The following is a 25,382-nucleotide window of genomic DNA, read 5'->3' on the forward strand; positions in this document are numbered from 1 at the left end:
GAGAAGCAGCTCTTAGAAATAGAGAAACAAAGGAAAGAGTTGGGACTAGGACCCATCTCTGGTGGCAGCATACTAATAAATAGAGAGGAAGAGAAACCTTTCAACCTAAGACTCCCAAAAGGAGTCCACCCCCCCCTACCAGGAAGGAGATGATATTCAGAAATGGTTAATTTCCTTTGAGAGAGCCTGCACTGGGAGGGATGTCCAAAAGAAACACTGGGGCACTCTACTATGGGAATTATTCTCAGGGAAGTGCAGGGATAGGCTCCTGAGTGAAACAGATGCTAAATCCTATGACCTCATGAAGGGTACACTAATTGAGGGCTTTGGATTTACCACTGAGGAATACCGCATAAAATTCAGTGGGACTCAAAAATCCCAGAGTCAGTCCTTGGTAGAATTTGCGGACTTCTCAGTAAAGATGCTAAGTGGTTGGTTCAAAGGCAACAAGGTACATGGCGATGAAGGGCTGTACAATTTAATGATGAAAGAACACCTTTTGAGTAATTGTGTCCATGAAAAGTTGCACCAGTACCTAGAAGGTTTGGGGCCGGTCTCCCCCCAAGAGTCTGACAGTAAGGCTGATCATTGGGTGAGAACTCGGTGCCCAAAACTAGAACTGGAGGGGGTGACCAAAAGAAAGAGTCAGAGAAGCTCCCCCCCCCAAGAGAAAAAGACAGAGCACCCTACAAAAAAAGAAAATGAGTCCTTAGGCCCCCAAAAATCTGACCAGAAGGGTGGGCCCAAAGACACCTCACAAAACAAAGGTGGGTACCAGAGTAAAAACTGGGATGCCACTAAGGCATGGTGCCACAACTGTCAAAAGACCAAGGTCACATCTTGTCCCAAAAACAGACCCACTAGTAAGCCTCCAGGGGTAACCAGTGTTGCCATTGGGGATGAATCCTCAGATGAGGAGGTGCTCATAGCCTTTAATTGGAAAGTGGACCGCACAGATGGGTTTGAGATTCCAGCGAGGAGTAGACACTTTCACCACCTACTGGTGAATGGAATCCCAACCACTGCCCTGAGAGACACCTGTGCCAGTCACACAGTTGTGCATGACAGGTTGTGCTCTCAAACCAGTATATCCCAGGAGAGACTGCCAGGGTAAGGGTTATCCCAAGGAAAGTCACTGATAGGCTAATGTTTACCTCTGGAAACCAACGTGTGGTTGCCTGGACCCCCATGCATAGTGTGCCTAGTTTTGCACACTACATAGAGGGCCAGCCTCTGACACTAACCTTGGTAGCATTGTAGCACTTTCCATTCTTCTGCTACTTTCAAGGTACTAAATAGCCCTTTTTCTGATTTCTTCTTGAGTGTTTCTCTGTAGATGTTCTAAATTTAAGAGGCTAACTGTGAGATATGTCTCTGCCTTAGAGTTCCTGTTGTGGATACCTAACATGGCTGTCATAGCTTGCGAGACTCTGCGGAATGGCCTTTTGCCACAGGTGGCTAACTTATTTGCACTTGCATTCTGTTTTTTAGATACACCTGAATGCATGTCCTACACCTCATTAATTGTACGATGAAATCTGTTACAGGCTCTCCCTGTTTCTGTAAGGTACCCGTAATGTTGGTGAAATTACTATGTTTTAGTGCCACACATATTAGTGTCTTCTCTGTGCTGTTCGTCCCACCAAGAGGCACTCACCTGAACTCCTAGGATGTCTGCGGAAGTGAAGTTCTTCTACCCCTTCATCTTGAGTACCAGAAAGTCAACTGATACCAATAACTGATCCTGAGTGGAAGGAGAGTTGGGGCGAGAGAGTGAGATAAAGTGAGTAATGGTTCTTGTGTACCTGGAGCTCCTGTAGAAAGAATTGTGAGGGAGACCCATAGTTTGGGACTCACCCACGGTAAACTTGTGGTAAAATGGACTGTGTGTGTTTATCGCAGGTGCCGCCTTATTAAACAAAGTTTACTGTGGCGCAGCAAGGTTAGGAGGCCCAAGACTGGTTACATGTGGTCACGTGTGTACACACCTGTACATCCGTGTGAGGGCTGCACAGGGAGGATTCCTGGTGTGAGCAGCCCAAGAACTGTGCTTAGGTAGCCTGGTGCAGAAGGGACTATGCAAAGTGGGTGGTGACCTAGAGTAGGTCTTATGAGATGGGTGTACTCATGTGAGGGATAGATGGTGTGCTTACTTTCTTTTCATTGTAGTGACACTCCATTAAATGTCAATAGGAAAGGTTGGCGTAGGGTACAACTCCAGTTCCCTAGGGTCCACAGACTCCAGAGTCACACCAATGTACACTGTAACCTGTATGAAAAGAATAATCTAGTGAGTTAAAGCATATTTGCACAGCTTATGGGTCATCCAGGAATGTCATCTTTCTCTGACTCAGCTCAAGATAAGGGCCCAGTATTGCTCTATCCAGCTGCCCGAGGAGGGCCTTGCATCAATCAGCCAGCTGTCATTCCATGCCAGGAACCAGGCCTGAACCTGGAAGGAATGTCAGGGATGAGGGGTTGAGTCTCTCAGAGCACATGTGGCAATTAACCCCTGGACAATGCCATTTTGAGCTATCCTGTGCAGGAAGGTTGGGAACAGGGGCATGGAAGTGATTTGGCACATCTGGATAGGTCAGAGGTGCAGCCCTAATGGACACTTCTGCCCCCACTTAAAAGGCCTTGAACAAGGGAGGGCTCTCTCTCTTGGCTGTGCTTCCCTGCTGGAAACTGCGACTCAAGACGGCCAACATGGATATCTGGAAAGAAGAACCCCCTGACTGCCCCTGGGACAAGGACTCTGCCCATGAATTACTTCAGACTCAGCAAGGTGCATGCCCGGGCCAGGGAAGCTGCCCCCTTACATCCCTTGAGGGTCAGTTGGGAAAAAGACTGGGAGCAGGCGCATGGAGAGCACCAGCCCCGAAGGAAAGAAGACCTCCAAATGAAAGGCTGTGCAGGGAGTTAGTGGGACTGGCTCACTACTGAGTTGGGAACCTTCTAGGCCAGGAGGCCTAAAGAAAGTACTCCTGGTAGCAAGGGCTCACCACCAGGATCAAAAAGACACCAAGATTGTCCAAAACGGCCCATGGGGGCTGAGATATCAAGAGGAGAAGATCCACGATCTGTGACCTTTCTGGAGTGAGCAGTGAAGCACGTGGGCTTCCCTGCTGCTCCAGACTGTGCCCCTGGGGTGGGCCAGGGCCCCGGGGCTGCCTCTGAGAAGAAGCGGGGTTTCTGGGAGTGCCGTTGCACTCCCCCTGTTGACAAGGAGGGAGCCCCAGACCCCAACCCAGGGCCCCATGGAGACAGGCCCACTTATGCCACCATGCACTCCTGCTGCAATATTGAAGGGGCCCCAGACCCCATCCCGGGGCCTTGTGCGGCCGAAGCAAAGTCGGGGAGTGAAATCGTGCTCCCTGTGATTGTTGAAGAGAGGCCACGGAGCTCTTCCCAGTGCCCTGCAAAGAAGAGAAGCCAGGGGCACCATTGTGTCCCTCAAAATGGCCACCAGCTGATGAAGGTGGGGAGCGTAGGATCTACATGTACGCAAACCACCCATGAATAAAATATTTCAAAGGTATATGCTGTATGTGCTGAGGCGACTCAAATTACTTTGCCCCCGCCTCAGAGTACATTGTGCCTGTTGAGCTACCATATCAACAAACCCCTAAAATTTGCCCTTAATGGTACAGCCATTTCAGAATGTGTTTCATTTTGATAAAATCAAAACGGAGAAGGCTTTTTATTAATTAAGCGCTTAACAAATCCTGCAGCTAATGAGGTGCTCCTATCAGAGAGGGATGTAATCAATATTACAACAGTTGCTTCCTTGTTAGTCATAACGGGTCTAGTGTGTGTCCCCCAGGCTTAATCAAACTCTGGCACAAGTTGAGCGCCATGATGTGCTTTTGCAAATCTAAGAGCAAATATGTTCCAGACGTAGAAATCCTAACTCTGAGGACCGCAAGCAGCTTCACTAACCCCAATGTTATGAGGAAGAATATCAGGCAGACTGCAACCTACACATCTCCCAACTCTTACTCCAAGGTAGCATGTATTGGACAACACAACGATCAGTCCTTTAAGGCTCAAAGCATTATTTAAAAGTGAGCTCCAGAGCCCCTTCCCCACAGAAGAAATCCATACATTTTTTTTTTTAAATTTTATTGATTTCACATTGTGAGCTCATAGGTACATTGAGCAAAGGATTAGCAGTATACATGTATTGTAAATCAAGAATCTTAACTATGATGGTCATCGCATAACAAAACTCCCTTCAAATTGTGGTACCTTAATAAAGAGCAACCCAGTGTACCTCAAATCTAAGTCCCTATTTCTTGTCTGGTGGAGTCTGGGTTCTGTTGCCTAAGTATACAGTGAACAGTAATATGGCATCTCCCTCAGCAATATATTATAGTTAATTTAACGTGTAACTTATGTAACTCTGAACTCCCCACCGAAGCCCTGCCACCCGCCAACCCACACCTTGCGCTGGAATTCCCCGCTGTTCTACCATCTGTGCTGCCCCTGATTGTCGCGCATTGAATGCCAGTTAAATGGTTCCGGTCTTTGCCCTGGCTCCTATATCAGTTGTCTGGTGAGTGTACGGGGGAGCTGCCTCGACCTCTGCGGGGGCAAGGCATCTGGCTTTGTTTCTTCCGCGTGAGAGTGCGAAGGCTCAGCGTGCAATGTGACCGGTAGCTGTTCCCAGGCCTCCTTCAGCTCAGGAGAGCCTCTTCCCTTCCCGAGTTCCATGTGGAGGACTAATCTCTCGCTCTCTGCCCATTTTCTCAGCTCCCTCCTTCAACTTGGAGGGCGGGGACTGGTTGGGCTTTTCCAGTTCTTCGTCAACTCTCTTTTAGCTAGTATAAATGCTAGGTCCTGAAACCTGCTAGTTGCTCTATTCTTGGGGGTATGAGGAAACCAATGCAACAAGCAATGGGCAGTTGTACATGCTACATCGTGCTCTATGATGTCCGCAACGTCCTTCACCACTGTATTTCAGTAGTCCCACAGTTGGGGGCAGGACCACATCATATTGATGAAGTCTGCCGCCTCAACCCCGCAACAAGGGCATTTCACTTCTAGTACCCAGAGATGATCTCACAGTCTCTGCGGGGTAAGATAGGCTCTATGTAGGACATAGAATTTTATGAGTTGGAACCTAGAATTTCTGGATATTTTCAGCACCCTTTCCAGTATTTGGGTCCAATCTCCCTCCGATATTGGGGTCCCCAAGTCTGCCTCCCATTTATGTTGCAGGTCCTTGAGAGGCCTCTGTACTCCTGCACAAATTGATCTGTATAAGCCTGTGACAGCTTTCTGCAACTCATCTGACGCTAATAGATAGGAGTTGAGACGAGGAGGAATGGGTTCCTCGCTGCCCGCCTTCCAGTGCTCTCGAATGGTACGCATGACCGCCCGGTGCATCAGGAAAGGCCCAGCGGAAGGTCATGGTCTTGTCGGAAGTCCTCGAAAGGCAGGAGGTTACCTTCCCGGTATAAGTCCCCCACATGTAAGGCTCCTGCCTCCTCCCAGGATAGCAGTCCCCTCCAATCCCCAGCCCGGGGGAGCCACCGAAGCCAAGCCATTGGGATTTCGGGTGCATATGACGTGGCCAAGCCCGCTCTACGGAGACAGCGTCTCCGCCACCCATCGGGTCAGCCATTGCAGCTGGGCCGCCAATAGTAGGCCTCGAAGTCTGAGACCGCCAGGCCCCCCCCCTCTGCCCGAGGTTGTTTTAACTTGGTTAGTGCTACCCTACGTCTCCTTCTACCCCAGATAAACGCCGTAAGCAAGGAGTCTAGTTCTCTGAACACCGCCATCGGGATCCAAAGCGGCAAGGCTGCGAAATAATACAATAGCCTTGGCAGTGCCACCATCTTGGTGATTGCTATTCGCCCAGCTACCGAGAGTGGGAGTGAACCCCAGAAGCTCAGGTTGGCTCGCAGGGCCCTAATAGCGCTCCCTATATTACCCTCTAGGATGTCGGATCTGGAGTGATAAATTTCAACTTCCAGGTAGGGCATGCAACGGTGCTCCCACCTTAGATTCCCCATCTCCTCAGGTGGATCACAGCTCGCCGACAGGGGGAACAGGAATGATTTCTGCCAGCTGACCCTCAAGACCGTCAGTCAGCCAAACAGCGCCAGCAGATTCTGAGCTCCCTCCAGCTCCAGGCCAGTGTTCAGTAAGAATAGGAGCAGGTCATCCTCATATATCACTATTGTGTGACGTTGGGCGCCCTGCATCAGCCCCTGATACCAGGCGGCAGTTCGGGCCTGGGCAGCCAGCGGCTCCATCACCAGAGCAAACAACAACTGCGACGGAGGGCAACCCTGCCTGATGCCCTTCTCCACTGGGTACTGTTCCGATATGATGGTGCAAGTTCTAACTCTTGCCTTGGGATTCGTGTATAACAGCTTCGTCCAGTTGATAAAGCCTTCGCCTAGACCCATGCGGGCTAGCTCCACGTATAAATATAAATAATCCAATTCTAGGCTGTCTAATTATTTTTCAATGTCTACTGACAATACTGCCGCTGCGCCCATGAGTGGGGCAATGGTGTCCGCAATATGGATAACACGCCGTATGTTCTGTGCAGTGTTCCTAGTAGGAATAAAACCCGCCTGATCGGGGTGTACCAGTCGGGCCACGTGGGGGAGTAGTCTTGTTGCCAGAATCCGGCTTAGGATCTTGTAATCTGAATTCAGCATGGAGAGCGGCCTATAAAATAGATGGCTTGCCTGGTTTCAGTAAAGGGATTATCAGGGCTTCACCTGTGGAATGTGGGAGACGTTTCATTGCATATGCCTCATTGTACAGATGTGCTAGTGTAGGGGTCAGTTCCTGCGCGTATGTGGCAGTCCTTTAATGGCATCTTTAATTTCTGACGCCTCAATATAGCCCCCCAGCGCATCCCTCTCCGCTAATGTGTTGTTGTGGCAGTGCATCCAGGAATGCCCGTACATCCTCTCCCTCCCCGTGCGGTGTGCTAGTATAGAGGGTGGTGTAATATTAGAGGAAGTGATGGTTGATTTCAGTCTGTCTGTAGAGCCTAATCTCTGAGGGTGTGCTAATCTCTGTGATGCGGGAACCCCGCTTAGCAGGGTCGGCCAGCCACACCAGTAGCGCGCCCGCTTTATCCCTTTCCGCATGTGCTCTTGCCATGTAATGTTTGTAATCAAAACAACTGAGCTTTTCTGTGTGCTCAGCGACCTTCTCTCTGGCCTTCCGGAGCTCCCCTTGCAATTCAGGGTACTCGGGTGTCAGCTTCTCTACAGATCGGAGCTCTTTCTCAGCTAAGTCGATCTCTAGTAATAAAGTTCCCCTAACCCCTATTGATGCCACGAAACAACGTCCCCGTATCACCACCTTGAAGGCTTCCCATGATGTTTGAGGGGAGGGGGCCATATCCACATTGTCCTCAAAGTACTGTGTAATGTATTACCTGATCTGATCACGGAATGCCGGGTCTTCAAGGGAATCAGGGTTAAGGCGCCAGGTGAGTATGCAGGGGGTAGACTGTGACTGTGGCAAATGGAATAGTACAGGATCGGAGAGGGTTCTTCCCAAATACTCTGTGTCCCGAATCTGAGTGTGTACAACTGGCGTAGGCAGGAAGGTGTCCAGTCGCACATGCAGATCATGCACTGCGGAATAGTAAGATTAATCCCTGGCCTAGGGGTTAAGGATTTTCCACGAGTCTAACAGCTGCCACCCAGATTGCCACTCTAGGAATTTTTTAGCTAGGACGTTCACTGGGGAATCCCGCAAGGGAGGGTGGGATCTGTCAAGCCTCGGATTGGCCACGCAGTTAAAATCTCCCCCAATCAGCACTGCGTGTAACAAGTGAGGAGCTAGTGTGTGTGATAGCTGTTCGAGAAATGTGCCCTGATCTATGTTAGGCACGTATATGTTTATCTTAGTGAGGTCCCGCCCTCCTAATCAGGCTGTGACCCCCACATATCGCCGGATCAACTAGTGTGTTACTCATTTGAAACGGTACTCCTGGTCTTATCCAAAACAGGGCGCCCCTTGCATATGCTGAGTAGGTTGTATAAAAAAAAGTGGCCCCTCCATCTCCTCTGCAGCGCCATGACCTCTGCCACGGTCAGGTGAGTCTCCTGTAACATTGCTATATGTGCTACCCGCCTACGTAGGTAGGAGTATACTTTGTATCGTTTAGCCATATTATGCATGCCTCGTATATTCCAAGAGATCACTTTGTATTTGTGTACGCTACTCATAGGGAATGATTAGCTCTTTTATGTCTTTGCTCACGTCAACACATGTGGCCGCATTGGTGTAGCAGCAGTCAGGACCATATCTCCTTCGCAGGTGTGGTATTTGGCGGGCTTCCCAAAGTCTAACAAAAACTTCCCCAACTCCCCTTCCCCAGGACAGGTGTGAGAACAGTTCCCCATCCAAACTGTTACTAAACCAAGTCAACATTTATTAGGTGGGTGAAATTAGTATTCTCGGCAGGCGAAGCAGCCAGCGCTTTGGTAGGCCCCGCTTCAGTTCTGAGGGCCGTGCTGCTCCACGCTATGTCAATGTTTGGAAGCGTCGCCATTCCAAGGCGTCATAGATAATGTGTGGCTCCCAGGCGCCATGTCATATGATATCCTCAGCAGTTCCCGGTGTCACCACCAGCAGCTCCACACTTGTAGCCACCGAGCTTTCCGATTCGCCGTCGGAGTCCGACCGCTGCGCTCCTTTCTGTGTCGTCGCTGAACTCGGGGTAGTATCCCCTCCGCTCAGCGACACCACCGTGGCTCGCTGTTGTTCCTCTCGGCTCTCCTACCAGGTGGCGCCGCTCCCCCCAGCACGGGTCCTCCTGCTCGGGGTCGAGCACCCCTGGATCTGGGCACCTGGGGCACCCCCACCCCGTGGGGCCCTCTCGCCAAGCTCTTGCCTCTTGGGGTGTACGAAAAAATCTCACTCCTTTGCCGTCCGATACTCTCAGCATAGAGGGGAAGATCATAGCGTACTTGATATTTAATGTTCGTAAGTGCTTCTTGACCTCCAGATAAGTTGCTCTGTGTCTCTGAACTTCGCGGGAGAAGTCAGGGAAAATTCACACAATATTATTCTCCACTCTTAGTTCCCCGGCCTTCCTAGCCTGCGTGAGTATATGATCGCAGTCTTTAAAGTTCAGTAGTCGAGCCACTAATGGTCTCGGTGGGGCCCCCGGAGAGGGAACCCTCGCCGGCACCCTGTGTGCCCTCTCGAAGGCAAAGAAGCGCTACAGGCCCACCGGCGCCACCACCTCAGTTATTAATCGCTCCCAATATTCAAGTACGTTTTGTTGTTCAACTCACTCGGGCAGACCAACTACCTGAATATTGTTCCTCTGTGATCTGTTGTCGGCGTCCTCTGTGCGGACCAGGAGGGTCCCGACCTGCTCTCGAGGGCGGCCATACGGTCCCCAGTCGCCACCAGCTCAGGTCCAAGCTCCTCCACAGTTCTTTCGGCTGTAGCCACCGGTTCTGCCAATCGGCGTTGGTCCTGTCTCAGCAGTCCCAAGTCCACCGCTAGCGTATCGATTTTGGACTCCAGGCTTCCCCTGGAGGATGTGATAGCCTGCATGACGTCTCCCAGTGAAGGGCCTCCTGCCAGGACCCCCGCAGCCATGGATTGTGTCGACCCGGCGGGGGGGGTCAGGCAATCCCAAGCCTTATTCTTTCTGGAAATCACGAGATGTCTTCTTTGATGAAATGCCTGTACATTAAGGTTAAACAGGCTTTGCACATTATCTTGCAAGGAGGTAGATTTTGTGATTTGTGATGTAAAATGCACAAATTAGCATATACATTTTATTGCACCCCTCCTTAAACTTAATATATAGCTAAATGAAACCACTAATATATATTATAGGAACTGTTTGTTATAGTATTAAAATAATATATGATATGCAACAAAAAGGTATTTATGAAAAATGAATCTCTGAATGAATGTATACTGCTTTCCTGCTTTGAAAGTTTGCCATTTGCCCCTTACTTCTGGTCTCTTTCTTGGAATCTCACGGGTAACCTTCTCTAACCAAGATCCTCTTGGAAACCTTGTTTAATGTGAGTTGCACGCTCATTGCCTCATTGCACATTGCCTCCCCCAATGACTGTCTAAATGAATTGACCCTCATCTCTTCAAGGAAGCTTGAGCGATCCAGCAAGAAGAGAACTCCAGGGAGTGAGTCTCTCAAGTGCCGTCATTTGATGAAGGTTTCCACCCTCATAAAGTCCTTCACTGCCAAAGCCCAGAGGGACCCCTCCCAGTTCATATCAGATCCACTACTTCCACAAAAGTGTTCTAATGAGTTCAAAAGGTGTCTCTTAGCTAGGTTCTAAGGGCCAGATGTAGTAAGCCATTTGCATGTCGCAAACTGCAAAAATCGCAGTTTGCGGCATGCAAACGGCCGAACGCGATGCTCATTCCCAAATTGCGAGTCGGTACCGACTCGCAATTTTGGAATGCGACTCGCAAATAGGAAGGGGTGTTCCCTTCCTATTTGCGACCGAATCGCAATTCAGAGTTGCTTTGTGACCGCGAATGCGGTCGCAAACCAACTCGCAGTTACCACCAGTGTCACACTGGTGGTAACTCATTCGCAAAAGGGAAGGGGTGCCCATGGGACCCCTTCCCCTTTGTGAATGTCGAAAAAAATATTTTTTCAGAGCAGGCAGTGGTCCTATGGACCACTGCCTACTCTGAAAATAACGAACCCAAATGGTTTCGGTTTAGTTTTCATTTTGCAACTCGTTTTCCTTCAAGGAAAACGGGCTGCAAAATGAAAAAAAAAAATGCTTTATTTATAAAGCAGTCACAGACATGGAGGTCTGCTGACTACATCAGGCCACCATCCCTGAGTGCAGGGACTCGCTATGGGGTCGCAAAATGCGACCCACCTCATGAATATTGATGAGGTGGGTCTTTGCGACCCCATAGCGAGTCACAGAATGTGTCTGAGACACCATTCTGCATCCAATTTTGCGACTTGCAAATTGCGAGTCGGTCAGACTCGCAATTTGCAAGTCGAACAATTGGTTTTTCCTACATCTGGCCCTAAATTTTATATGTATTGTTAGGCCGTCTCCTTGGAGATGCAGGGTTTTTCTTACTTTTCATTCTGTTTTTTCTCTTCTCCAGATCCTTTTCTGCCATCTCGTTATATTCTCGTCACATTGTGCACGTTCCATGTCATGTTGTATAAATGCTCAAACCTTAGATTTTTTCAAGGGTGCACTGTTGTAAACTCTCATTTTTATTGAAGACCCAGAGATGCGTATTAGGCAAAAGTGGGCTTGCTTTGTCTATACAGAAGCCAAGAAAATGTAGTAACCAAAAGTTTAAAATTCCAAGGACCCATTGGAATGCATGACTACAGAAGAGTAAACTGGGCGTACTAACATGGTTGTTTAGCACAGTTCAGCCTCCCATCCATACAACCAGACCTCTTCTCTGACGATGAACATTGTAAAAAAGTGGAGAAAAAAATGTTGGTTACTGGAAACATCAACGTGAATCAGTAAAAAAAATTGACTCAGCTCAATTCATGACCATCAGTGGCAGGTGCTGGTAAAAGAAGAGAATGGAAAAACAGCAAGAGTGGCAATATGTCAAGTCACAGGAGTGGTGAGATTTACTGTTAATAAAATTGAGACTTTCGGACACAGATCCTTTTGTCTCCCAACCTCATATTGTCTGATACCTGATCACTCACCTGGATCCTCCCATCCAGGGAAGCATCCTCCAGGGGTTGTGCTTTCTGAGGCTCTGACTCCCGCAAGTAAAGGGTTAAAGTGGTAACACCTACCCAGGAAGTGCCCATGTGAGGCCGTAGGAAAAAGGATGTAGTGTACACAAATACCCAACCTAGTAATGATAGAAGCAGACCCAGAGATGAACACACACCTACCTGCTTAGTTCCTCTGTTTGTATCTTATAAGCATCTACCTGTACACCTTCTCTATGTGTATATTATAAGCACCTACCTGTGCGCCTCCTCTGTGTGTACATTATAAGCACCTACCTGTGCACCTTCTCTGTATGTATCTCATAAGCACCTAACTGTGCACCTCCTTTGTTTATACCTCATAAGTGTAGGAGGCTGGCCTGGCTTATAGTGGGTACCTGATGGTACTTACACCTTGTTCCAGGTCCAATTATCCCTTATTAGTAGATTAGTAGTGTTCTAGCAGCTTAGGCTGACAGAGGTAGCTATAGCAGAGCATCTTAGGCTGAACTAGGAGACATGCAAAGCTCCTACTATACCACTTATATCATATAGCACTATATCATAAGAAACCCAATACTCAGAGTTACTCAAAATAAAGGTACTTTGTCCAAGAGTCATGCAAGTGTTGAGGGGGGGCAGGAGCCCACTAAACCCCGGATGAAGGTGCAAAAGGGGTGCCTCCGGGCGGAAGAAGCCGAAGATTCAGCAACGGAAGGTGTCAGGAACTTCTTCTTTGGTTGGAAGATGTCCCACAGCGTGCTGGAGGATGCAGAGTTGTTTCCACGCAGAAAGACTGCAAACAAGCCTTGCTAGCTGCAAGAGTCGCAGTTGAAGATAATGGGTGCTACCCGGGCCCAGGAAGGACCAGGAGGTTGCCCCTTGGAGGAGGAGACAGAGGGGGGACTCCGCAACAGAGAGAGCCCACGCAGAAGCAGGCAGCACCCGCAGAAGGACTTGAACAGGCGTTCAAGAAATCTGAGCACGGCAGTCGTCTCAACAAAACAGAAGAGGGTCCCACGAAACCAGTGGTCAACTTAGCGAGATGAGCAATGCAGGATGGAGTGCTGGGGACCCTGGGCTGTGCTGTGCGTGAAGGAATCCTTGCAAAAGTGCACAGAAGCCCTAGCAACTGCAGATCACGCAGGACGCAGGGTTACTGGTTGGTGTGGGGAGGCAAGGACTTACCTCCACCAAATTTGGACAGAAGGACCACTGGAGTGTCGGGGTCACTTGGATCCAGCTCCTGTGTTCCAGGGACCACGCTCGTCAAGATGAGAGGGGACCCAGAGGACCGGTGATGCAGAAGTTTGGTGCCTGCGTTAGCAGGGGGAAGATTCGTCGACCCACGGGAGATTTCTTCTTGGCTTCCAGTGCAGAGTGAAAGCAGACAGCCCTCAGAGTATGCACCACCAGGAAACAGTTGAGAAAGCCGGCAGGATTAGGCGCTACAATGTTGCTGGCAGAGGAAGTGGTCTCTGACGTCACCTGCTGGCACTGGCCACTCGGAGGCCTCCATTGTGCCCTCACACCTCTACATTCAAGATGGCAGAGATCTGGGACACACTGGAGGAGCTCTGGGCACCACCCCTGGTGTGGTGATGGACAGGGGAGTGGTCACTCCCCTTTCCTTTGTCCAGATTTGTGCCAGAGCAGGGGCTGGGGGATCCCTGAACCGGTGTAGACTGGCTTATGCAAAGATGGCACCATCTGTGCCCTTCAAAGCATTTCCAGAGGCTGGGGGAGGCTACTCCTCCTCAGCCCCTAACACCTATTTCCAAAGGGAGAGGGTGTAACACCCTCTCTCAGAGGAAATCCTTTGTTCTGCCTTCCAGAAACTGGACTGCCCAGACCCCAGGAGGGCAGAAACCTGTCTGAGGGTTGGCAGCAGCGGTAGCTGCAGAGAAAACCCCAGCGAGCTAGTTTGGCAGTACCCGGGGTCCATGCTGGAGCCCCTGGGATGCATGGGATTGGCACTGCAATACCAGATTTGGCACTGGGGGGACAATTCCATGATCTTGGACATGTTACATGGCCATATTCGGAGTTACCATTGTGAAGCTACATATAGGTAGTGACCTATATGTAGTGCACGCGTGTAATGGTGTCCCCGCACTCACAAAGTCCGGGGAATTGGCCCTGAACAATGTGGGGGCACCTTGGCTAGTGCCAGGGTGCCCTCACACTAAGTAACTTAGCACCCAACCTTTACCAGGTAAAGGTTAAACATATAGGTGACTTATAAGTTACTTAAGTGCAGTGAAAAATGGCTGTGAAATAACGTGGACGTTATTTCACTCAGGCTGCAGTGGCAGGCCTGTGTAAGAATTGTCAGAGCTCCCTATGGGTGGCAAAAGAAATGCCACAGCCCATAGGGATCTCCTGGAACCCCAATACCCTAGGTACCTGGGTACCATATACTAGGGAATTATAAGGGTGTTCCAGTGTGCCAATGAGAATTGGTGAAAATTGTCACTAGCCTGCAGTGCCAATTTTAGAAAGCAGAGAGAGCATAAACACTGAGGTTCTGGTTAGCAGGGCCTCAGTGAGACAGTTAGGCACCACACAGGGAACACATATAGGCCACAAACTATGAGCACTGGGGTCCTGGCTAGCAGGATCCCAGTGACACAGGCAAAAACAAACTGACACACAAGTAAAAATGGGGGTAACATGCCAGGCAAGATGGTACTTTCCTACAATAAGCACCTACATGTGCACCTCCTCTGTATGTATCTCATACGCACCTACCTGTGCACCTCCTCTGTTTGTACCTCATACACACCCCACTGCACCTCCTCTGTGTGTACATTATAAGCACCTACCTGTGCAGCTCTTCCCACTCTGGCAAACCCTCACCTGGCCACAAAGTAGCTTTTTGGGCACCAAACGGACGCATTATATCAGATAAAGAACAAAGGGCCAGATGTAGGTAGAAACCAATTTGCGAGTTGCAAATTGCGTATCCTTCTGACTCGCAATTTGCAACTCGCAAATTGGTATGCAGAAAGGTGTCTCAGACACCTTCTGCGACTCGCTATGGGGTCGCAGAGACCCACCTCATAAATATTTATGAGGTGGGTCGCAGTTTGCGACCCCATAGCGAGTCTAGGCAATCACTGGGATGGTGGCCTGCTGGAGACAGCAGACCACCATGTCCGTGACTGCTTTTAAATAAAGCAGTTTTTTTTTCTCTTTGCAGCCCGTTTTCCTTAAAGGAAAACGAGCTGCAAATAGAAAAAAGTACCGAAACCTTTTTGTTTCGTTTTTTTTCAGAGTAGGCAGTGGTCCATAGGACCACTGCCTGCTCTGAAAAAATATTATTGGGAGCATTCACAAAGGGGAAGGGGTCCATGGGGACCCCTTCCCGTTTGCGAATGAGTTACCATCCACTTCAAGTGGATGGTAACTGCGGGTTGATTAGCGACCGCTTTTGCGGTCACAAATCAACCCTACACCGCGGTGCGATTCGCAAATAGGTAGGGAACGCCCCTTCCTATTTGCGAGTCTGAAACACATATTGCGAGTCGGTACCGACTCGCAATATGTGTTTCAGCATCGCATGAGGGCATTAGCGCCCTGCAAACGGCGTTTTTCGCTGTTTGCGAGGCGCTAATGCCTTTATACATCTGGCCCAAAGCGATTCATATGCACATGGAAGTTTGTCAGGTAAATTCTTGGTTCTCATAGATTCTCTATAATAAGAACTAAGTGACTGATATTGTTGCATATTACATTAGAAATAGGACTCCCAGTTTTATGTTTTTTTTTTTTTTTTTTACATTTCCGTCTGTATTTATCCATATTTATTTTTGGGCCATCCTATTGGTATTAATCCATATTTATTTTGTGTTTTGTGACCATATGAGGTTATATCTTGTATATTTACGCATTTCTTTAACAGATAAACCTGCACACACAATTTGATGCCTGTCAAGGTTTAGCACATTACACTGCCAAAAACATAAAATAATAAAACCACATCAAAACAATATCATAATAGCACAAATGCAGTAATTTAAACAAATCTCATTCTCGTTTTAACTCAAAACAAGCCAAATTATCTGTATTTTTCTGCTCAAAAAAATAAATACAGTCAGGAAACACAATTTTTCCTGTCTGTATTTATCTGTAAAAATCAGTAAAAACGGAAAACAGGGAGCCCTAATTATCATTATAAATCAAAGTTTGTTTGCCTTATCTTTGTGCATACTGTAAAAGCGGGAGATTACAATGAACCCCTCACTCTGTTTTACAAAAAACACCCGCACTGGAAAGAGCTGCATCTTGAATTCCAAAGAGGTCTGAACTTTAGCTACTTTAGGGAGAATTAAAGAATCTCTTTTTACAAAACAAGTGCGGGCCAGAACCAGACCCTGCAAGCTGCACTGGATCTAGGGAGAAGGACAGATGTCACGGCAATAAAAAATCTACCTCAACGCACAATAATGCTCCAGTCCTTCAGATTAGAAGGAACCAGAAATTCTTGAACTAACCTCTGGGGTTGCTGAGAAAGTATCCGAGATGACTAAAAGAACAGCAAGGTAAAGAAATGAGTTGGCACTTGAGCTGATGTAAAGTGAACAGGAAAGCACTAAAGTTTGTGAATGCAGTTACCTCTGTTATATACATTCTGAAGAGTTACCTTTGGTAGACACTTCCTGAAGCTGAAGAAGCAGCAGCAGCACATCCTGATCCCTCCTTTTCCCCAATCTGTTCTTTAATGACATCTTGTTCATGTGCATCTACTTACGCTGTACCTGTAGCACGTGGTGCTCCGTGACTGCCCTTTCTTTACAAAGTTGCTCAGTGGAGACTGGTAAATCACCTCCTTTTCTAAAGTAAATAAGATGGGATGTGTTCACCAAAACGTTTATGGAAATATCCCACTATGGTGAAATATATCTTGCTAAGTTTTAGAGATGGTAAAGGAGAGATGTTGTGTACACACAGATAAATATTGTGTACTCATATTCCACTACAATTGTATTTAATAATTTTAAGTCTCTTTACATTCAACAGGCAAAAGTCTTGAATGCACAAAATTACTACGAATAATGAAGATAATACTTTAACTCTGAAAACAACTGTTAGAAATAACGAGGACCAGTATACAGAAAAACATCAGTGCAGTCGGTGACGAAGGAGTCTGAACATAAACTGACAGATCCCGGAAGAAGCAGTCAAGGGCAATTCAGTGGATGTAAGAGTCTGAGCTATGCCCCTCCACACCATAAGACTAAGAAATGATCTAGAAACATAGGGCAACAACTCTGACAAACCACTTCCTGGCTAAACTCATGTCCACAGTGCTCTGTTTCATGAAATGATAAAAGACCATCATTCAGTTCTTTTGGTGTATTGTGAACCCTTTCTGGAAAACAGCAGCAACCAATGAAAAGCAAAACAGAGTGGAGGCAAACAACTGAAGGATAAAGGAAAGAGGAGTTCTGCTATCTAAAATATATAGTACAGTCCCAACTTGTTCTGACCAGAGGAATAATAATATTTACTTACAAGCGTCGTAACTGTTCTCCAGTATTAAAGACATGACCTCTCGCAAAGAAGCCTGTCATATTTTGAGTGTGGCAAGTATTTAGTGACCATTGCAACTGACTTTTAAATTGGAAACCAAATGTCCTAAATTCCAACTCACACAGGAAATGTGAGAATAATACAAGTGCTTTATCAACCATGTTGGCCCTTCAGGAAGCACAGTCATGGGAATTGGACAAACATATCACCGACCCAGAGACACTAATCAAGAAAGAAGAATCATACACAGGGAGTGAAATCTTTAGTTTGTCATCGCTACACAAGCACCATCAGCAAACACACACAGGAGAAAAACTGTTCTATTGCACTGAATGTGTGCAAAGCTTTAGTCATTTGGCACTCCTAAAAGAGCATCAGCGAACACACACATTCAGATGCAGTGAATGTGGGAAGAGCTTTAGTCAGTTATCACACCCCCAAATACATCAACAAACGCATACAGGAGAAAAAATATACCATTGCAGTGAATGTGAAAGTAGCTTTAGCAAATCTTCAGCATTAAGTAATCATCAGCAAACTCGCACAGTAGAAAACAAATTCAATTGCAATGAATGTGCGAAGAGCTTTAGTCGGTTATCTGATCTACAAAGACATCAGCGCACACACACAGGAGAAAAACCATTCAAGTGCAATGTATGTGGGAAGAGCTTTGGTCAGTTATCAAACCTACAAAGACATCAGCAAATTCACACTGGGCAAAAAACTTTCAAGTGCAGTGAATGTGTGAAGAGCTTTAGTCGGTTATTAAGCCTACAATGTCATCAGCGGACACACACAGGGGAAAAACCATACCATTGTAGTGAATGTTTGAAAAGCTTTAGTTGGTTATCACACCTCCAAAGGCATCAGGAAAAACACACAGGGGAAAAAACATACCATTGCAATGAATGTATGAAGAGCTTTTGTCAGTTATCAGATCTACAAAAACATCAGCGAACACACACAGGGGAAAAACCATATCATTGTAGTGAATGTGGAAGTAGTTTTAGTCAATCTTCAACACTTAGGAATCATAAGCGAACACACACAGGAGAAAAACCATTCAAGTGCAATGTATGTGTGAAGAGTTTTTGTCAATTATCAAACCTACAAAGACATCAGCGAACACACACTGGGGAAAAACCATTCAAGTGCAGTGAATGTGTGAAGAGCTTTAGTCAGTTATCAAACCTACAGTGTCATCAGCGAACACACACAGGAGAAAAACCATACCATTGCAGTGAATGTGGGACCAGCTTTAGTCGGTCAACACACCTTGAGAGACATTATCAAACACACACAGGGGAAAAACCATACAGTTGCAGTGAATGTTTGAAGCAATTTAGTCAGTTATCACACCTTCAAGTACATCAGGAAATACACACAAGGGAAGAACCATACCATTGCAATAAATGTGCAAAGAGCTTTAGTCGATTATCACACCTCCAAGTACATCAGAGAACACATACAGGGGAAAAACCATACCATTGTAGTGAATGTATGAAGAGCTTTAGTTGGTTATCACACCTGCAAAGACATCAGCAAACACACACAAAGGAAAAGCCATACCATTGTAATGATTGTATGAAGAGCTTTTGTCAGTTATCAGATCTACAAAGACATCGGCAAACACATACAGGAGAAAAACCATTCAAGTGCAATGTATGTGTGAAGAGTTTTTGTCAGTTATCAAACCTCCAATTTCATATGCGAACACACAATGGGGAAAAACCATACCAATGTAGCAAATGTGGGAGGAGCTTTAGTCGTTTAACAAACCTTGAGAGACATTATCAAACACACAGGAATAAAGCCATACAAATGCAGTGAATGACTGAAGCAATTTAGTCAGTCATCACACTTCCAAACACATACAGGGGAAGAACCATTCCATTGAAATGAATGTGCAAAGAGCTTAAGTCGGTTATCACACCTCCAAGTTCATCAGCAAACACATACAGATCTCATACTGAAGGTTTTGCAGACCAATGAGAGTCAAGAGTTTCAGCACCAGTGACTAAACAAAGACCACTTCTGATGGATAATTCTACCTGCAAATTCCTCACCTTTAGAATAATACTCGGGCATCAGTCTAGATCCGGAATCTTCAAGGCTATCATATTGCTGGGCGGCGGTGCTGGCTTTGCATCAGCACCGGAGGTGGGATCCAGTGACGTTACTGAAGCCATTTATTGGGCTCACCCCAGCGCTACGACATCAGTTCCCTTTTTTCTGTGTCTTTGGTACAGATCCAGCGCTCGCTCTCTCAAAGAGTCTTGAGGTTTTTATAGAAATATTTCGCACAAGTGCAGTACCATGTCTTCTCCCACGAGATCTGCGGTCAACCCCTGTAGGGATTGTCCACGACTGATCCCCACTTCATCTGCCAATCTTCATGGTGACTTGGATTGGCCCACAACTCCCAGTCTTGTGAATAATGCCAGAACAAGCACCCAAAGGCCATCAAGGACCATGAGTTGAAGCTGCTTATGGGCAGCCCAGGGATGAGAGGCACAGTTGACATCACTTCCAACCTTGCCACAGGTCAGCATTATCTCAGCATTGCTAAGAGGCGAAAGCGCAAAAGGGAAGTCACCTCAACGTCCTTCAACTCATCCAGGATATTCACCTTGGATCCATAGTTAGTTGTTATCGAATCGGTTGACCCTTTTCCTAATGGCCTTGCTCCGGTAGCTTCACTGGATCTGGCCCAGAAGTGTTTCGACCTCTTCTGGATCCATGCTCAAACTTCCTGGAAACTTCGGTGCCGGCCCCTTTGTCCCAGTAGTTCTGACACTGGCACCTGTGTTCCCCCGAGTTTCAGGCTCCAGGTTCTGACCTGGCAACATTTCTTAATGCCATGTACTCAATCTTCTCCGGGGCGCTGGTGCCTTCAGGCCCTAATTGTCGTACACTCTACCTATGTTTATGCCCTTGACTCAGACACCATTTTGCTCTATTCCATCTGGACCAACACCAACTTATCAGGAGATACACATAGTCATCTAGGTCCTGATGAAGCATCACTGGATCCGTATGGACCACCAGGATGCGAAACATGTTGACCCATGACAGGGTTGGCTTTGGAAAATCTCCAACCCCTCCCTTTGTTACCTTCAATATAGAGTGATTGATCATTATCTCTGTTTCACTCTTATGACTATACTTTTTAACCTGGGTCCTGACCGTCCATCTGGTCTAATAAAACTATTTACCCAGTGGAGGTTTTGAGAGCCAATTTTAACCACTATTTCTTTGATCTCCTCTGTCACTTATTCACTTTTGGGGTCACGGCACCATCATTGAAAAAGATCTCCGGCAAAGAGCCCCCCCACCCGGGGTGGTGCCCGTCAGACATTGCAGTTCCGGTCTGACGAGGAGCAGTTCCGATGATGAAGCATGACATCCTATAGATGTGTGAGGTTTCTTGCTCCTAAAATTTGGGACCCCCGCCATCAGTTTCCTCTCTTTCTGTTTGGAACAGTGTATCATATATTTTTTGACAACACCAACTTGTTCATCCTTTGATCTGACTCTTAGATACTCCAAGCTGCTTCAACCTGGTACATGGCAACCCCACCACTAGTGATGCCTCCACCACTCCTGCTTCTGGTGCTGATACCTGAGGTTTCACCTCTGTCCAAGCCATACAGAGAAGCACCAAGACTGTTGGAGAACGAAGAGTGCAGACATAAGAACTATGACCTAATCAGATCAGATTCAGATTGTTTTAATTTATATACCTAGGATGACAGTGACCAGGGGTAAGAGTTTGCGGGTCTGCCTTCTGCAAGCGGATTAGATGCCTTTCCAGAGATGGAAATGGACATACCAGCTGGGTAGTCCACAATGGAAGTGATGTTTGGTTTGTAAAGAAGGCAGTCCTAGAGTGTCAACTCTCCATAGTTGAAGTTAAAACTAACACTCTCATGGAGGTCCTCCTGCAGGCGGAGCCTACTGCTGAACCATTACTGCCCTTCAATGACGCCCTTCTGGATCCAGTCCTGGGAGAAAGCAACCTCCGCCCCAACAGGCTCATGGCACACCACTAGCACTCTGCCACAGAAAACCCTCCATGTCTCTCTTACCACCCCTCACCTGAAAGCTTAGTTATCCAGACACCATGTTCATCTTGACACTTTTCTGTGAGCTGACCAGCGGTTCACTCAAACAGAGAATGTACGAGCCTTGAGGCCTGGGAGAAAATTAATTTTTCAACAGAAAGCATGGCATTGAAGTTCTTACATGCAAACTGCCTGCAAGTGTGCTACACCCGTTTCAAATGGGATGGGCCTTACGTGGCAGAGGAAATGAGGGTGCATTTCTAAGAGGTGGTCCTGGGTGGTCAGAACGCATCATTCCACATAATAAAATCTGGACTGGACATTGTTGATTAGGTAGTCAGAGCCATAGGTACTTCTGTCTCTATCTGTAGACACGTCTGGCTATGCACTTCTGCCATCTCCCCTGAAATCCAGGCCAACCTGAGGACCTCCTGTTTGACAAGGCATGGCTGTTCAGATTTGGCATTAGAGAAGTTCAAGGCCAGCAAAGCTATAGCCTGCTCCTTGGGACTTCAACTGCAACCTCCTACGAGAGATTATCACCAATTCTGGCATTTTTCCAATTTGTTGAGGGAATCCTCCTTTCACTGATGTCAACCTTACCAGCTCCAGTCCCAACAGCAGCTAAATCTGCTGGTCAAATAGTATAGGGGCAGAGCCAGAGCAAAGCGCTGTGAATCCATCCAGCAAACCTCCTCTTCTTTCTCCTCCTCCCGTACACCAGCAGCAAAGTAGATCTAGTTCACTTATCCTAAACCATTCACAGTGTGAAGGGAAGTGGGGTGTCCTCCTTTGTCCAGGCCTGGAATTGTAACTTTAGACCAGTGAGTCCTCCAAAACGTAAAAGGAGGCTACATGATTCCATTTCACCAGGCTCCACCCCATCCACCCCTGTCTTCCTTCCCTCGTCTGGATATATCTTCCCATTCTCAGCCAGTGGTGGCAGTACTCCGACAGAAAGGAGTTGTAGTGCAAGTATAAGAGTTGGAACACAGTAAAATTCCTTGTTCCCTACAAAGACAACTTTCTGTGTCCGATCCTAGATCTCAGATAATTGAACTCAAAAAGTTCAAGAGACAGACCCTAGCTCCAATTTTACAGGCAATGGAAGCTGTAGATTGGATGGCGTCACTTGACCAGCAGGATGCGTGCTTCCACATCCCGATCTTGCAGTTGCATCATAGGTATCTGTGTTGTGTAGTGAGTTCTAAGTACTACCAGTTTCTAGTGTTTCTGTTTAAGTTAACATTGTCACCTCGAGTTTTCACAAAGATCATGGCAGTGGTTGCAGCCCATCTGCAAAGGCCAGGCACACTAATTTCCCATACCTGGTTGACTGGCTAATTAAAGTTGGATTGCCGGAAACAGTGTCTCCCCATGTACAGGCAAGAGCAGCCCTGCTGTTCGACCTTGGCTTCTTGATCAACGAGCTGAGATCCCACCTGAAGCCCTCCCAATGACTCCAGTTCATAGGGTCAGTACAGGACAATACTCTTCTCCACTCCTTTTCTCCACCTCACAGGATTGCTGGCATTCAGAAATGGGTTCCCTTTTCCAATACAGCGCGTGATTCACAGTTCCGAAGGTCCTATAACTCCTAGGTCTGATAGGTTCCTGCATTCTTCTAGTCTGCATGCATGTTGACATACGTGGGCCCTGCAGAGTGCCTCTGCAGGCAGTAGCTACAGTACAAGGGAGACCTGTCGGACTCTGTCATAATTTCTACAGTGCTGCAGCAGAAATGGTTTAGTGAGGGAATGAGGTGAACCTGAGTTGTGTGACTCTGAGACGACAAATAACAGGAGAACAGAATTGCAGTTGGCCAAGCTGCTTTTGACAATGCATTGTTGCCCTTGAAATGAAAATAACAATTTTAAATAAGCTAATGTGAGAAGCTGTAAATATGTAATAACTTTGCTCCTAACATCACATGACTCAAGTGTTCTGTAATATTTGGCCAGAAGTATGAAACATACTGGAGAGGAATTTTCTAAGTACTTAAGTTTGAGGTCATAAAATGGTGTTATTAGCTTAAAAATTCATGTCATCCATATGTTAGAGGAAGGTGCTGGTACATATTTTTTTACAAGTTTCATGTAACCATTAGTGTTTTAAACTATCAAAGAAAGCCAGGGCTCACCATAAGTAGTCCGAAAAATAATTCTGAAATGGAAAGAAGAGTTAAGAGTCCAAACACTGTGTAGAGGTTGATGAAGATTGTATTCCTTGTAGACAAAGTATGGTCTGCGAACAGTCAACACGTGTTTCATCACATGGCCTTTTCAAGGGAAAGAATTGGATGTGGTTAGTTCTGGCGAGGAAATTGGAATGTTCAGAAAAACCAAAGTAATTCATGTGGTTGTTCAGAGAAATACGTACCACGAACTGAAGGCAGTCACGGCAGTTGAATTCCGAAAGTTGGGTCTCTGATATCATTTAATGAGATATCAATTAAAGGGCAAGGCCATGATAAGCCTCAGATAAAGGTTGTGTTTTAAACGATGGATTCCTTTAAGTTAGTCTGTTTATCTTTGAATATTTAATCAAACGTATGATAATTAGATGTATGATATACTTTTGGAGCAGCAGTTCCTTGTTTCTCTACTACTGTTTATGAATTGATTAGCTAATGTTAATATGCATTTTCGTCATTGATGTATTCTTCTGTACTATTGATGTAACAATTTGATGGAATATACATTAATGTACATTAATTCTAAAATAAATCTTGATTGATTCATTCGCTCACATCTTGTCAACTCTTCAGTGATTTTCTTATTTATGAATAGAGAATACTTGAAATGTATGTCTAGGGGCTTCCTCATCATTGTGAATATCCTTGTATAACACTCTTGGTCAGTCAAAGCTTAAAGTGGAGGCCACAGACTCAGACAGAAGATTTTAGTCTCAAACTTGTTGAGCACCACTTCTTCATCGCTCACCAAGGGGCCCCCCCACCGCCCGGTTCTGGTAAGGCCCAAATCATGAGCCCCTAAGATCAACAGCCCGGAAACAGGAGGTGTTCTTATGCTTGGGATGCCATTGAAACAGTATTGGTTACCCCCTAATAACAGAATGAGACTACTAGTGGAACCACTCTCCTGCACATGAGGTGGAGCCTCTCTCTCATGCTCCTGAGCTAACTTGGAGAGATGAAGTCTTTTCATCTGCATAAGAACCTTCAGCTCCTGGAGGGTGACCCCGTGATACATGATCCCTATGCCACTCTTGCAGGTGGATTGCAGGGTTTCTTTTTTGAACTCCAATCATCCACCTGATGTTGAAACTCCACACAGAGGCGCCCTTCTATTAAAGATCTTGTCCATCCCCAGAGACCACAGCTGGCAAAGACTGCACCAGACACTGCAGCTGAATAACCAGCACAGAGTGTTCCCTCCTCGGCTAAAGGGATACGGGAGCCCGTGCAACAATAGCCGATATCAAGGAGATAATGTCCACCTTCAAGATAGAGATGGGCCTTCTGAAATAAGATTTCATCAAGTTGCTTACTGATTTAGATCATGACGTTCAAAAGCTTGAAACAACCATCTGGAGGTGGCAGTTGCGAAGGGACTTATGAAGGGGACAAATTAAGTGTACGCGTGGAGGAGCTGAAAATGTTGAGGATGGGGTATACCATCCTGACATAACAACGTGCACATCAGAGGCATCCCGGACTCCATCTTCATTCGTGACCTGCCACAATACGTCCAAGATTTGTTTAAGTTCATACTACATGGTCCCAAGGACATGGCAATCAAATTATATTGTAAACACAGTTTTTAGTCCACATCAAAGTCAGAGCATTCTGACCCCTAATGTTCCAACCAGAGTTTATCACTTCTGGTAGAAGAACAAAATAATGAAAACAGCCAGGCAAACCGAATACCTTCCATGGTTCATCCCTGGCACTTTCTCAGGCAATTTCTTCCTTGGCACTGACTAAATGGAAATCACTCAAAACCAGCAGTTGACTACTTAAGATACCATAGGATACCTTATTGTGAGGGTTTCCCGACAAGCTTTTTGTTCCACTACAAGGAGAAGCTTGGCATAATTTCCACACAACAGGAAGCCATCACCCTGTA

At 46.7% G+C, this 25,382-nt stretch overlaps 1 protein-coding gene across 2 annotated transcripts in view; it reads left to right on the forward strand.

The window, feature by feature from the left end:
* Nucleotides 1-25,382, forward strand: part of LOC138287327 (zinc finger protein 850-like) — a 144,575-nt gene that overhangs the window by 32,878 nt on the left and 86,315 nt on the right. The window contains exon 3 of one of the 2 annotated variants that reach the window (XM_069227681.1): nt 16,718-18,595. The exons of the other annotated variant lie outside the window; for it this stretch is intronic. Coding sequence (XP_069083782.1) covers nt 17,390-18,595 — 1,206 coding nt within the window. The 5' untranslated portion in view covers nt 16,718-17,389. The remainder of the gene's footprint in view (nt 1-16,717; nt 18,596-25,382) is intronic. 2 annotated transcript variants of the gene reach the window in all.

This window comes from Pleurodeles waltl, chromosome 4_1, assembly GCF_031143425.1.
Source record: "Pleurodeles waltl isolate 20211129_DDA chromosome 4_1, aPleWal1.hap1.20221129, whole genome shotgun sequence".
Lineage (NCBI taxonomy): Eukaryota > Metazoa > Chordata > Amphibia > Caudata > Salamandridae > Pleurodeles > Pleurodeles waltl.